This window comes from Eucyclogobius newberryi, unplaced genomic scaffold (genome assembly GCF_026437365.1).
Source record: "Eucyclogobius newberryi isolate DKJ021-1_F unplaced genomic scaffold, fEucNew1.0.hap1 SCAF_8, whole genome shotgun sequence".
Lineage (NCBI taxonomy): Eukaryota > Metazoa > Chordata > Actinopteri > Gobiiformes > Gobiidae > Eucyclogobius > Eucyclogobius newberryi.
Genome location: NW_027316500.1, coordinates 6803034 through 6816302, shown reverse-complemented (window position 1 = coordinate 6816302; position 13269 = coordinate 6803034). Strand labels below are relative to the sequence as shown.

General features: G+C 39.5%; 1 protein-coding gene across 1 annotated transcript in view; it reads left to right on the top strand.

The window, feature by feature from the left end:
* The window catches only part of cdh23 (cadherin-related 23), a 303992-nt gene that overhangs the window by 238399 nt on the left and 52324 nt on the right, over positions 1 to 13269 (top strand). The window contains exons 28-37 of the mRNA XM_072437248.1: positions 4783 to 4843; positions 4915 to 5063; positions 5704 to 5839; positions 7703 to 8091; positions 8576 to 8677; positions 8814 to 8816; positions 9310 to 9459; positions 10389 to 10517; positions 11464 to 11586; positions 12301 to 12528. Coding sequence (XP_072293349.1) covers positions 4783 to 4843; positions 4915 to 5063; positions 5704 to 5839; positions 7703 to 8091; positions 8576 to 8677; positions 8814 to 8816; positions 9310 to 9459; positions 10389 to 10517; positions 11464 to 11586; positions 12301 to 12528 — 1470 coding nt within the window. The remainder of the gene's footprint in view (positions 1 to 4782; positions 4844 to 4914; positions 5064 to 5703; positions 5840 to 7702; positions 8092 to 8575; positions 8678 to 8813; positions 8817 to 9309; positions 9460 to 10388; positions 10518 to 11463; positions 11587 to 12300; positions 12529 to 13269) is intronic.

Here is a 13269-nt window from a genome sequence, read left to right as displayed (position 1 = left end):
ATAAAACATTTGGTAAAACAAGATCGACCGATTAACTGACTAATCGACTAAAGGGCTACAGCTTACTTTTGTCTCCATTTTAAGCTCCCTGATCGAACCCCTTGGACCGCTCACCTGCTCGTCACCATGGAGATGTTTTTGCTTTGCCTGGAATGTTCCACAGTATGGCACTAAACGTATATATCTTGCGTAAATGGTTGTTATTTTTCACACTGCTCCAAAATACCTCCAACAGCCTCGTCTCCATGAAGATAGATAAGATTGCATACCGTGCGTAGAAAAGCAGGATGCGTCTTTAAACGTGTGTATTTTTATAAAGTCAGAAGTCAGTCATCTTTAAAATCCCTTTTTTCTGGTTTGTTTTATCACAAGTAATGTATTATTGTCTGTACTGATGTGATCAGTTAGTTGTCTTCATCTTGTTCACTCTCTAAAAGAAAGTCATGGTTTTATTCATGACTGTAACATGTAAGATAAGGTCTGTGGCTCAGTGGAACGTTTCTGGTTAAATGAAGGTTATTTTGCTTATTTTCTACATTTTGTGTGACACAAATCATCACATTAAAGATACCACCCACACAGGTCTGAAATGTTTCAGGCAGTGTTCTTGAACCTTAGAGCTTAGCTCCAGGCACCTGCTTTTCTGGCTTTTCACAGGTTAGCTTTTCATTTCGTAGAACATAAATACCTAAAGTTAACATTAATTGAAGCTAAATCGTTAAATGAATTAATGTATGAAGGTTTTAGTGCTAAACAGTTGTGGTCATTTCGAGAGACACATCAGTGTTTCAAAGGAAAGTCTATGAACAATGTAAAGTGTGTGTAAAAGTACAGAAATACCCATAAAGATATACATTTATCAAGCCAAATGCCTGTAGTTTTATCTTACATTAGCAAATACACATCCTAAAGTCCGAGTGAACCTTGAAAATGATTGTAAACAAACAGGTTTCCATGGACACAAAGTGCTCTCTCCCTTCACCTTTTTGGAGATTTAAGCTGTTTCATTTCTGTTTCAAAGTCTGAGTAATTGTCCCTCTCTTTTCTTAAGACTGTAATAATATAACCGCGTAAACCACAATGAGAAATACATACTCACTCTCACAGTTTTGCACCTTGCTCTGTTCCAGTAACTTGAGTCAGACTTGCTTGGTGGCTCCAATCCACTCTTGTTTTCCCCCCTTAAAGTGCTACTTTCCCAGAAGCTGAGAACCAAGACGGGACAAGGGCACTACACGGGATGGAAGGGGGTGTAATAAACCAACGGGGCATTGTATTTTCTACAGTTTTAACTCCACTCAAGCTCAACGTTTAACCTATTCATCACGAGACATAGAGGCAAAATGTCTAATAGTTATTTTGTGTATGTTTGTGGCTGCAATAGCTTCTCCAGTAACTTTGTCCTAAGTTTGTGCACCCCTGTTTGTGTCCTAAATGGTTCAGTCTGGTGTGTAATACCCCATTCATCACTCAGCGATCTGACCCCCCACACTCTTGTCTCCAGCCCCCCTCCCCTCGCCTCCCCTCTTCACATCTCTTTATAAAGCTAATGAGACTGAAGTTAGGCCCCTTTACTTTAAACGGGGGGAGCAGGAGAGAGCAGCGGAGAACAGGCTAAAAAAGGGAGAGCTGTCACGGGCTACTGTACAATAGAAATAGAATAAAGAGTCTGATAAAAGGTTTGTTCGAAGATACATACGACAGACATCTGCGTATTCAGGCAAACAGTATCCACAGACAACACGTATAATACAATCAGGAGGCAAGGCAAGTTTAAATGTAGAGCCCATTTCGTACACAAGGCAATTCAAAGTGCTTCAAACGACAGGAAGGAAAAAATGCATAAAAGTCACAAAAACATGACAGAAATCACAAACAGTTTAAGACATAAAAGAGAAGAGTGCAGATAGAATCCTTTCAGTCATATGTACAGCAAAACAAAACAGTTTTTAGCTTGGATTTGAACATTGCCAGAGTAGAGGCCTAAACGCAGATTTCCCATGTTTAGTCCTGACTCTGGCACCAGCAGGAGGCCGGTCCATGTTTAGTCCTGACTCTGGGCACCAGCAGGAGGCCGGTCCATGTTTAGTCCTGACTCTGGCACCAGCAGGAGGCCGGTCCATGTTTAGTCCTGACTCTGGCACCAGCAGGAGGCCGGTCCATGTTTAGTCCTGACTCTGGGCACCAGCAGGAGGCCGGTCCCTGAGGTCCTCAGAGTCCGAGATGGTTCATATGGCACTAACATGTCTGAGATGTACTTTGGTGATAGGCCATGGAGAGACTTGTACACAAGCAGAGCCGCTTTAAAGTCTATTCTCTGAGCCACAGGAGCCAGTGCAGAGACCTGAGAACAGGACTAATGTGATGGTACTTCCTGGTTCTGGTCAGGACCCGAGCAGCAGCGTTCTGGATGTACTGCAGCTGTTTTACAGCTCGTTTGGATAGGCCAGTGAGCAGCCGTTACAGTCTAATCTACTGGAGACAAACGCATGGATAAGTCTCTCCAAGTCTGGTTTAGACCAGGCAATGTTTTTAGATGCCCCTTATCACTGAAGAAAGTTCCAAGTTTGTGAATCTTGTTTTTATCCACTTACAATGGCAATAAATATGTTTCTGATTCTGTTTCTGAAGATGTATTTCACCAGATTGTAGCTCAAGTTCTAATTTCCACCTGCAGTGCCTGGGCTGATGTTATAGTTCATGAAAAACATGAAATGAAACAATTCTCTTACACTAACTGATTAATTAATGAGGCTTGTAAGTGTTAAATGTATTTTTCTTTTCTTTTTAACATACCCTCTCTGAAAGGGCACACAGATTACCCTGTGTTGTCCTTGGTTACTGAACAAACAGCCTACGAATATGTTTTGGCAGCAAATATGGAATCTAAAGTTGACCTTACAAAGCATTACAAAAGTTATAAATATTCTGAATGCCCTGGAGACATCCTGATACCCGTGAGCCTATATTTCTGAGTGTCCTACCTGAGCACACTTGCAGACTGCTGTTTTCACTATCTATATATATATAAACATACATGTATATTCAGTATTCACTTTGAGAGCCCAGCCACAGGTTTGGACTTTTCCCCAGTGCAGCGTGCACTCTTCCAGCGCCAGAAGCTGTGTCTCTCCCTGGACCCACAAGTCTACGACATCCGCAATTCAGCCTCTGCCCGGCCTCCTGCACTATTTATCAGTAGTGGTCTGGGGAGCCTGGCTGTCTGTCCAAATCTAGTTTTTTCTGCCCTTTTTTTCCTCTTATCTTGGCCGTTTGCCGGTGGACAGTAGAGCCTTGACTGCGCCATTGGAAATTCTCTTCCAAACAGAACCGGAGTTACTGTGGCAACCGCCCTAGATCAGCAAGGAAGTGCTCAGGAGTGCTAATCTATGTGAAGCCTTGGATTGAAAGTACATGAGTGTAGAAGAGTTTGTATGAAATATATTGTATTTAACTATGCCGTTACTTCATAGTCTGAATGTAATCAAATCTAAATTACCCTATAGTGAAGGAATATGGGAATAAGTCATCTTGGAGCTGTCTTGCCTCTTAAAACTGAACAGCTATTTAGGCGAGGAAAGTTTATTTGTAGAGCACACTTTATCCACAAATGGGTGTTTTCATGGCCGATGCTGATACTGATTGTTTATAATCCATTGAAACCGATGGCCAATAAGCTCTGCTGATATTGGGCCAATTTTGACTACAAAGTAATCCACAGCCCTGTTTTACCACAAAGAGGGCAGAGTCCCGTTCTGTCAGTGCAGTTCACTGTAAAAAACGACAAGAAGCTTTATTTGTATTCCTTATTTAACCAACTAAAAGCTAAAAAGTATAAATATCGGCCTGATATTTCGACCGACCGATAGTGATCATGGAAGAAGGGGCCCCACCTGATGACCCCAACTTTCCTTCTGACATCCAGGCCATGAAGAGAGCAACGATCAATGTAGTCACGGTGTCCTTTCAAGAGAATACACGATATTTATACACGATATTCTTGAATTAATAATAGAGCTGGGTAATCAATACAATTTCATCAAAATCAAGGTCCATTAATTTCAAACTGTCAATATTATGCTTGGGAGGTCTGCTGCCAATCTTCTGCTGGTAAAATCATGTGGTTGGTGCAGAGATCTGACTTTAGAGGAAGAACATTGTTTTGTGTTAAATAACAATGATCGGAAGTCAGTCTGGTTCATGTTCATACATCAACATTGATATTATTATTTTTTATTTTATTTTAATGCTTTCCAACATTACCGTAATTTAATGTAAACTACATCAAGTCTTAACACCTCAACCAATTTAATGCAAAGTTTTAACAGTTTTGTTCCTGGAGCCACAAATGAGTCGACTCAATGGAAATGGTTGTTTGTAAATGTCATCCGCACCCTGAGTCTTGTATTCACTGTCATTTGTCGATTTATGGTGATGACAAGTCACATTTAAATGTCTGTAATGTTTGACTAAAGCAGTCACAACCAAACCTCTGTAATCACAATACTTTCAGATCATTTCTATGTTAAAGTCGTTGACGGTATTAATCGCGTGAACGGGACTAAAACCCAGGTCTTTACAAGATCTAAACCAGTACCACGTCTTTACGGCCTTTAAACCAGGCCTAAATATGGACTACATGAGGACTAAAGCAGGACTAAATCAAGACTAACCCAAGTTGCACTCAATACGTGTTTTTATCTTGCAAAGTTTGTCAAATTGTTTGTGAAAATGCCTTCTTTCGGTACATTTTTCCCAATAAATGTGTCATTGTGTGTCCAGGTAGAAGCAACAGACGCAGACCAGGGGGAGAACGGCCGAGTCTTGTACAGGATCCTCAAAGGTAAGAACGAAACATCGGACTTTTAACCACCAAATGGCCCAAACGTGTCATTGATTCTTTGTGTTTGGCAGGAAACAGTAATAGCTGGTTCAGCATTGATAACCAGACCGGGCTGATCACACGAGGTCGCAGAGCTTTGGACCGAGAGACCAGCAGCTCCCACGTGCTGGAGGTGGAGGCGTTTAACAGCGACGAGGGCAGCATGAGGAACTCTGTCAGGGTAAAAACACACAACGAAATGAAAGTGTTTGGAGGTTGTGGGTTAGATCCTCAGGTCTACTTTGGCTCAAGTCAAACTGTGTGACTGTGAGGTTACTGTGAGTCTTGTCCCATTAAGACAAGCAATTGATTACTAAATAATTGTGTCGGTAAAAGGTTTTAACGACTGCAAACATGTGAAAAGTTTAGATTCATTTACTTAACTGAAGCTAGATTATTTGATTCAAGATATACTTCAAACTTGCTTCAGTGTATTTGTGAATTTGTTTGACTGGATTATGATTCTGACACAGGAATATTCTATTTTTACAATGCTAGTTATTTCAAGCTAAAATATTTGTCAATTGGGTATGAAAATTACCATAAAATAACTTTAAAATCAAGGTTTTGTTGGTAAATTAATCAGAACTACGCTCGATTCATATTCTGAAAGTCCTTTTTGACTTCTCGGCAGCGTAAAGCCCATAATAGCTGAGAAAAGATTCAACGACCCACAACCTTAATTCAACTAGGTCAAATACGATGTCAGAAAATGCCACCAGGCCACGTTAGAGGTCAGATCTGTAGAGAGGCGAGGCCGATCACGGCAAGAATAGATGTTTTAAGCAATGAAAAAGTATTGCGCCCTCATTTTGTTGCAGGTGATAGTGTACGTGAACGATGCAAACGACGAGGTGCCAGTGTTCACGCAGCAGCAGTACAACCGCCTGAGCCTCCGGGAGACGGCCGGGATCGGCACGTCCGTCATCGTGGTCCGAGCCACTGACCCGGACACTGGTGAGTCGGTCTGGAAGCGAGGCCTTTACAAATCACTGTCTTCTACTGTATGTGTTGGGAAAGGGGTGTGCAATAGTGACACAAATGTATATCTTTGTTGGATCATCTTGTTATTCAGACAAAATGATAGCAGCCGAACTGAATGTGCCTAGAAATGTATGAGGTGAAAGTTCACATATTGCATACATTAGTGAATACGTCATAAAAATTAACCATAAAAGTGCAGAAATATCATGGCATACCCTTATTTGAAAGAATACACAAGTTTGTTTTATTCATTCATTTTTAATAAGCTTTTCGGAGTAATTTTGACAGCATAAGAACACTAAATATTCTATTTTTGCAACACAACAATTGCAATATTGTTTGTTATATCTCCCACCTCTAATTCAATGTATTAACCTTTAATTCAACAAAAACTGAATCTAATTTATGTACCTCTGTAGGCCTATTACAAGAAATGGATTAAGTGCATTTTTCTCTTCTTGTATAACTTTATCATTATACACTCTACAAAGGGTTAAAGGTGTCACTTTAACATAGTTGTTCCTCCTAAATCTCTCAGATCTCCTCATGTGGTCTGTCAAAGTATCAAAACATGTTTTCACACATACTTGACATTCAGCTTAGCATTTAGAGCGTACACTTCTGCTACTCTTGTCAGACTTCCTCTTCTTGCTTCCTGTTTTATGATTTGTTTTACCCTTTTGTGACGCCCCTGGTCTACGGCCGACTATTTCCAAAATACGAAAACTTGGCAAGAAGAAATTATACAACTCAGCCAAATTTGGAAATGCAAAACTGAAGTAGGTCACGACAACAGACTGACTAGACTCAAACAGTCAAAACATCAGGGCTCACGACTGATTTGAAACATTATTTATGGATGAAATGAGCTATTCACGCTGGTTTTCAGTTATTCATGGTGTGTACTGTAAGTAATGTTCTGTGCAAACCAAAAAAATATACTCATATGTAGTTTGGAGCGTTTAGCAATTAGTATTTCCTGTTTCTGTTGCTGAGAAAGGATTCAACGACCCACAACCTTAATTTGACTAAATGATTAGGTCAAAAATGCCACCAGACCACGTTACAGGTCAGATCTGTAGCAAGGCGAGGCCATTCAATCAATCAAGAATACATGTTTTAAGCAATGAAAACATCAATTATTCATCGCGTGTACTGTAAGTAATGTCCTCCGCAAACCAAAATAATATATCTATGTGTCTCTATGAGGTCATATGTAGTTTGGAGCGTGTGAATTAAGTTTAGCAATTAGTATTTCACTTTTAGTTTGAAGTTTTATGCTCCCGGTCGTAGGATTTGCCAAAAAAATCAACACCCAGATTTGAATCAGTTTGACTTTAATTATCAGTTGAGTATTGAGCTTTGTCCTTAGTGTCAAGATTGAGTTTGAAATGTTTGTACTCTATCTTGACAACACTTGTGTTGTACGTGTCGTGAACATTCCCCACAAACACCACAAACAATCGTGCATTCATACCCATGTAGACTAATAACACAAGCAAGTCTACTGAAAAGAGATGCTAACCACTCTGCTACTGTTATTGAAACCCGAATGTGTATCTTTCGTGATTGTAGAGCACAGTTTGTACACAAAGTAATTCAAAGTGCTTTACGAAACAAGAAAAGGTCCATTAAATACATACATACATAATCCTCTTAAAATGTACTTCAAAAGAGACGAGAAGAAGTGCAGTAAAATGCACAGCTCAACAGTTTTGAGCCTTGTATTGTTTTAAACACTGGGAACTAAATTTACTTCACTATTATTCTTCGTTGTCCAATTCAAACAAGCAATTTCTGCACCATTTCGTTACAGTTTTGTGCATATTTCTCCAGGTGACGGAGGAGCCGTTGCGTACGACATCGTGTCCGGAGCTGACAAAAAGTTCCAGGTGGACTCGAGCACCGGGCTGGTCACCACCGTGGATTACCTGGACTACGAGACCAAAACCACGTATCTGATGAACGTCTCCGCCACCGACCAGGCCTCGCCGTTCCACAAAAGCTTCTGCACCGTCTACGTCACGCTGCTGAACGAGCTGGACGAGGCCGTGGCGTTCTTCTCGGCCGGTTACGAGGCGTCGCTGAGGGAGAACATCGCCACGGGGACGGAGGTGGTGCAAGTGAGAGCCCAGTCTGCGGACAACCTGAACCAGCTGACGTACCGCTTCGACCCGGACACTTCGCCGGTGGCCCTGGCCCTTTTCAGGATCGACAGCGTCACCGTGAGTGTCAAAGCGTTGGGAGAAGAAGTGCTCGAAAAGAAATCAGGTTTTTAGAGCTAAAAACACACTGTTCAAGTCGGGTGATTATTAAAATGTCATTGCAATCTTTAAAAAAAGCGACAAAATCACCTCATGAGGGATTTGTGTTGTGTCTCGTGTGTTTTGACCCTGTAGTAGAGAGTGTAATAAAATATGTACATCTGGGTCTGCTTCAAAGTCTAGCCACAGTTTCTGCTCCTTTTTTTTTTTTTTTACCAACAGTATAACCGGATAACACCTCCTCAGTGATTTTAGCTTTCTCGTGTTGGTGCATGGCTGTAAGCTGATCAAAGAGCCTGTTACTTTGAAGTTTTAGATGTGAAATAGTGACTTTTCTTGTTCTTTTTGCTGTTCAATTTTGCCCTTATATCTTGTTGAGGGGGGAACGTGTGATCTCGAGTGAAATAATTAGGAGGAAAAGATCTAATATGTTGTACATTTGTAGGGTCGCATCACTGTGACTGGCCTGCTGGACAGGGAGAAAGGAGACACCTACACGTTGACAGTTGTAGCTGATGATGGAGGACCCAAAAAGGACTCCACTGTGGTACGGGGACTTTTTAAAATACATTCTTTCATGCAGTTTTGTTATAAGTATGTGTCACTATATGATATGTTTGCATTTTTTTTTAGAAACTTTAACAGCCTTTTAATTTTTCATTCATGCTTCTTTGGATTTACAGAAGGTAAGAGTCTTTTATTATTTATTTTTTACAACAAAACAGAGTGTTATAATCATAAATTAATGTAATTTTGTAGACCCGAACCGTTTATATCCTGTTTATAGGAAATTATCATGTTTACTGGAAACATATTATGCAAATTCAACTTTTTAATAGCCATGTTATAATTTTCCTCCTCATTTATCCTCTCCTATTATATTTAGAGTATTAATCTTTATTCTCCTGCAATCAAGACGCCATTGCTCTGTCGATCCCTGTTTTCTCCCACTGCACTGTACTTACTTTCTGCTCTTACACGGTAGGATTTTGCAGCATTGCGTTGCCGTTTTGGCACAAATTAAAAAAATATCTACTGCTCGCTATCATAAATAATATCTAGTTATCAGATAAAAGCACAATAGTCTTAGATTGTTTAAACGGGCACCACGAGGATTAGCTGTCCTTTGAGGATTGTAACAGATATAACAAACGTATTAGAAACGTGTTATCCCCGCAGGTGTCTATTACAATTCTGGATGAAAACGACAACAGCCCAGAGTTTGACATTACGTCTGACACGTCTGTGAACATCTTTGAAGACACGCCCATGGGCAGGAAAGTGGCGGTGGTTCTGGCCAGAGACAGAGATGCCGGTTTGAATGGGCTGGTAAGACACAAACCACAACGAGAACCAAGTGCATATGATTTTTGATGTTTTTATTATCATTAGTAATAATATCGCTCAATCGTAAAATAAGTACATCATTTATAATAACAAAAAAGCAACTAAACTTTCAAATAAGAGTATAAGTTAATGTATCTGCATTTTTTTGCAGATTTTGTATTTATTTGGTCTCATACTTAAAGATGTTTTTAACACAATGACATCATTTTGACACGGAATACTGTATCTTTACTGGTAAACTCATTTTTTGTCAATATCACCCACCCCTAATTACTTAGCTTTGTGGGATAATAGGTGTGGTAAATATAAATCATAATTTTACTCCTATTATGTGTCAGTTTGTGAAATAAGTTGGAAAAAAAGTCGAAAAAGTTGCACCAAGTTAGTGATCTGGTGAACTTTCTGCACAAGGAGCACATTGTTCTGGCAGTTTAAAGATAAATAAATGTTGCATAATCACCATTGTGTAAATTAGAGTTTGCATGCTCGGTAACAGTTGTGAAATCGCCTCTTTGTGTCACACCGGCAAAAATATAATTATGTATTACTGAAATGAGTAATCTAGCCTGTCATATGCACTTTAAATTTGACAATACTTTGTGTGTAAGCTTTTCATTTGTCCTGAGCCAAATGCTGAGCTGGGATTACATTGTGACTCATTTCAGACCTCAAATAAAAAGTTGTTGCAAAAGTACTTTTATAATACTTCAAAGCAGCATAACAATGTATATTCTAATCTTAAACCAGGCTCTATCTAAATGTATATCAACATAAGGAGGATATAGTACAGTCTTCCCTTTGATTATTCTACCAAAACAGGATTCATTGTATTACAGAACGGTTTATATGAAGACTGACCAGGCCTTTCCTCCTTTGTCCTTAATGTACTATATATTATTACTGTCTCCTAGGTGAACTTCACTCTGGTGGCTGGGAACATGCAGGACGTGTTTAAAATAAAGACGGTAAACCACACGTACGGAGAGGTTTACGTCAACGACTTTCTGGACCGAGAGTCAGTGGACCGCTATATACTCAAGGTCAGTGTGGTCAGTTATGGTCCAAACATTAAAATTTCAAACAAAAGAGAAAATGTCAGCCCTCAAACAAAGTTAAAAAAGACATAGAAATAAAAGAGATTTCAAAACGGAAAGTAACACAGTATGCAAGTAGTATTTTCAGTATTTATTTTTATATTTACTGTGAGTTATTATTTTAAAGTTAGCTGCTCTATTATTTGGTCATTTAAGAGCTCATAAAATAAAATACTGTGTTCAAAATATAAAAATAACATAATAATAAATACAAATATAAAATTTTACAAACTGGGATGTACCACTTTATGATAACTACATCTTAATTAGCCTCAATAAAGCATGAACAAAGGCTTAATTAATAATGAAAAAATGGTCGATTAAAAAAGTTTCAGACATAATTAGGGGTTAGGGTGTTAAAAACCACATATCATTCCCTAAATACCTGAACAAACACTTCTCCCAGTTCCGACTGAAGCTGTCTTGAACCATTTGGAGCAGAAACAATTGTCTGGACTCGTTGTGAAAGTGAGATTCTGCACAGAGGAAAATCACATTTCAAATCCTGACCAGATACGCCTTGGTAAATATGAAGGAATACAGCTGCTGTTGGGAGATTCTCATCTATAATTAAATTTCAATTCAGTCTATTTTTGTAAAGCCCAAAATCACAGCAACAGTTGCCTCGGAGGGCTGATGTTCACAGGAATTTAGCAAATGGATAACTGTCCCAGCATCCCCCTGTCCTTAGACCCTCCCCCAGTTTAAGGGGTCAATTAAGTCGTAAATAAGCCTGAATATTCTTAAACTATGTGCCAATTATGAAGTAAGTCTTTGCTCATGCTTTATCATACTATTAAAAGTGTTATAACGTTTGATGTGTTTCTGTAAAACCCACATGTGCCAGTGAATGCCTTCGATTTAAATGCACTGTTTACATTCGTCGCTGCAGATTAGAGCCACTGACAACGGGGCCCCTCCCAGGTACACCAACCACTCCCTCACCGTCAACATCCTGGACGTGAACGACCACGCCCCTGTGAGCCAGAAGGGCTACAACGTCAGCATCAGTGAGGTGGGACGTCAAAACAATCATCATACTGTTTAAGAATATAGTCCGGTAAATGTTAAAGTATTGAGGCCTGACGCGATCGAACAATATCTTTTGGGACTTCATATTTATTGTGCGTACATTTACTTTATGGGAATGTTTTTAGTGTAAGTGTAAGATTTGAGCCGCAGAGAGTTGACTATGTAATGTTTTATGACGTTCTATGAAGAATATAGATAGTAATTAGAACTTTTTTGCAGTTTAACATTTAGAAAAGGTTTTACTGGGATTCTCTCACTGGGTTATTCTGTGATCGCATGAAGTAGTAGTAGTCAATATGATATTTTTTCTGTAGCAATATATCACACTTTGATATGTGTTTTTGTGGTCAACAAAATGGTAATTTATGGTAAAAAAAAACCTTTGTAATCATCGTCTCCCATTGATATGCAATAAACGCTATTGTATACAGTACTTAACATACTATAATTAACATTTACTCATATGGAAGTGAGAATTTTTACATGTGCAACTACTGTGTACATCTTAAAAACTTCTCAAACTGTGCTCTGTGTTGTGACTCAGGCTAAATGCTGAATGTTTCTCCCACTCCCAACTCTTCAACTCAACCATTTGTTTTCTTTTCGTTCTAACAAAGAACATGGGCCAAAAAGAAAAAGAAAGGGAAAAACATGTCTCTTTACCCACAGGACTAACGTGACTTGCTTGTGTGCACAGAACGTTGGAGGTGGCACGTCCGTTCTGCGCGTGAACGCCACCGACGGGGACATGGGGCCGAACGCCATGCTCTTTTATTACATCACCTCCGGAAACCAAGACCTGACGTTCCGCATGGACCGAGTGACGGGGGAGATGGTGACGCGCCCCGCCCCTCCGGACCGCGAGCGCCAGCAAGAGTATTTCCTCACGGTCACTGTGGAGGACGACGGAAACCCACCTCTATCAGTAAGGAGCGAGACCACTGACAGTTCTTACTCTCTGTTCATTATTGTTTATTTATCACTTCTAATTAGAGTAAATCAGAAGCCAAAACTACATTATTCATTATTCTCAGCTTCACAAGAGAGCCCAGCTGTTTGTTTGTTCGGAAACAGTTTGATTAAGGGTCATTTTACTGGGATGTTTTAAGAAATAAACCCTGGAATTGTTATAGATCTGAGATGAAAAATGACACAGGATATAGTTAACAATATTACTATGATACATTTCACTTTGAGGGGTCATCACAACAGATCTGCACTGTTAAATGTGCTTATTTTTGGGTGTAGCATCCGTAAACATTATTTTGACTTATTTTTGAGTTTTTTAAGGTAATTATAAAATACAACTTTTCTGATGCTTAGCCTGAATGTTCCCCAGTATGGCTGCACAATATATCACAATCCTACACATTATACATACATTATACATACAGCAAATCTAATCGCAATGCTTTGATATTTTTCTATGCCATTAAGCATTTATCTTGCTACTATTTAAGTACATGTGTTTTTATTGCGAACAAAATACCTTGAAAACATACGTTCTTACTGTGAGCTCGCTGTAGATCTGGATCTGACCCTTGACCCTGAGATAGATAGGTTTAATGCCATACTGTGGGACTTTACAGGCAAAGCAATAACACCTCGATGGAGAAAAGCAGGTGGCAAGCCATCCACTCAAAAAGTGTTTTGTTTCATGTCAGAG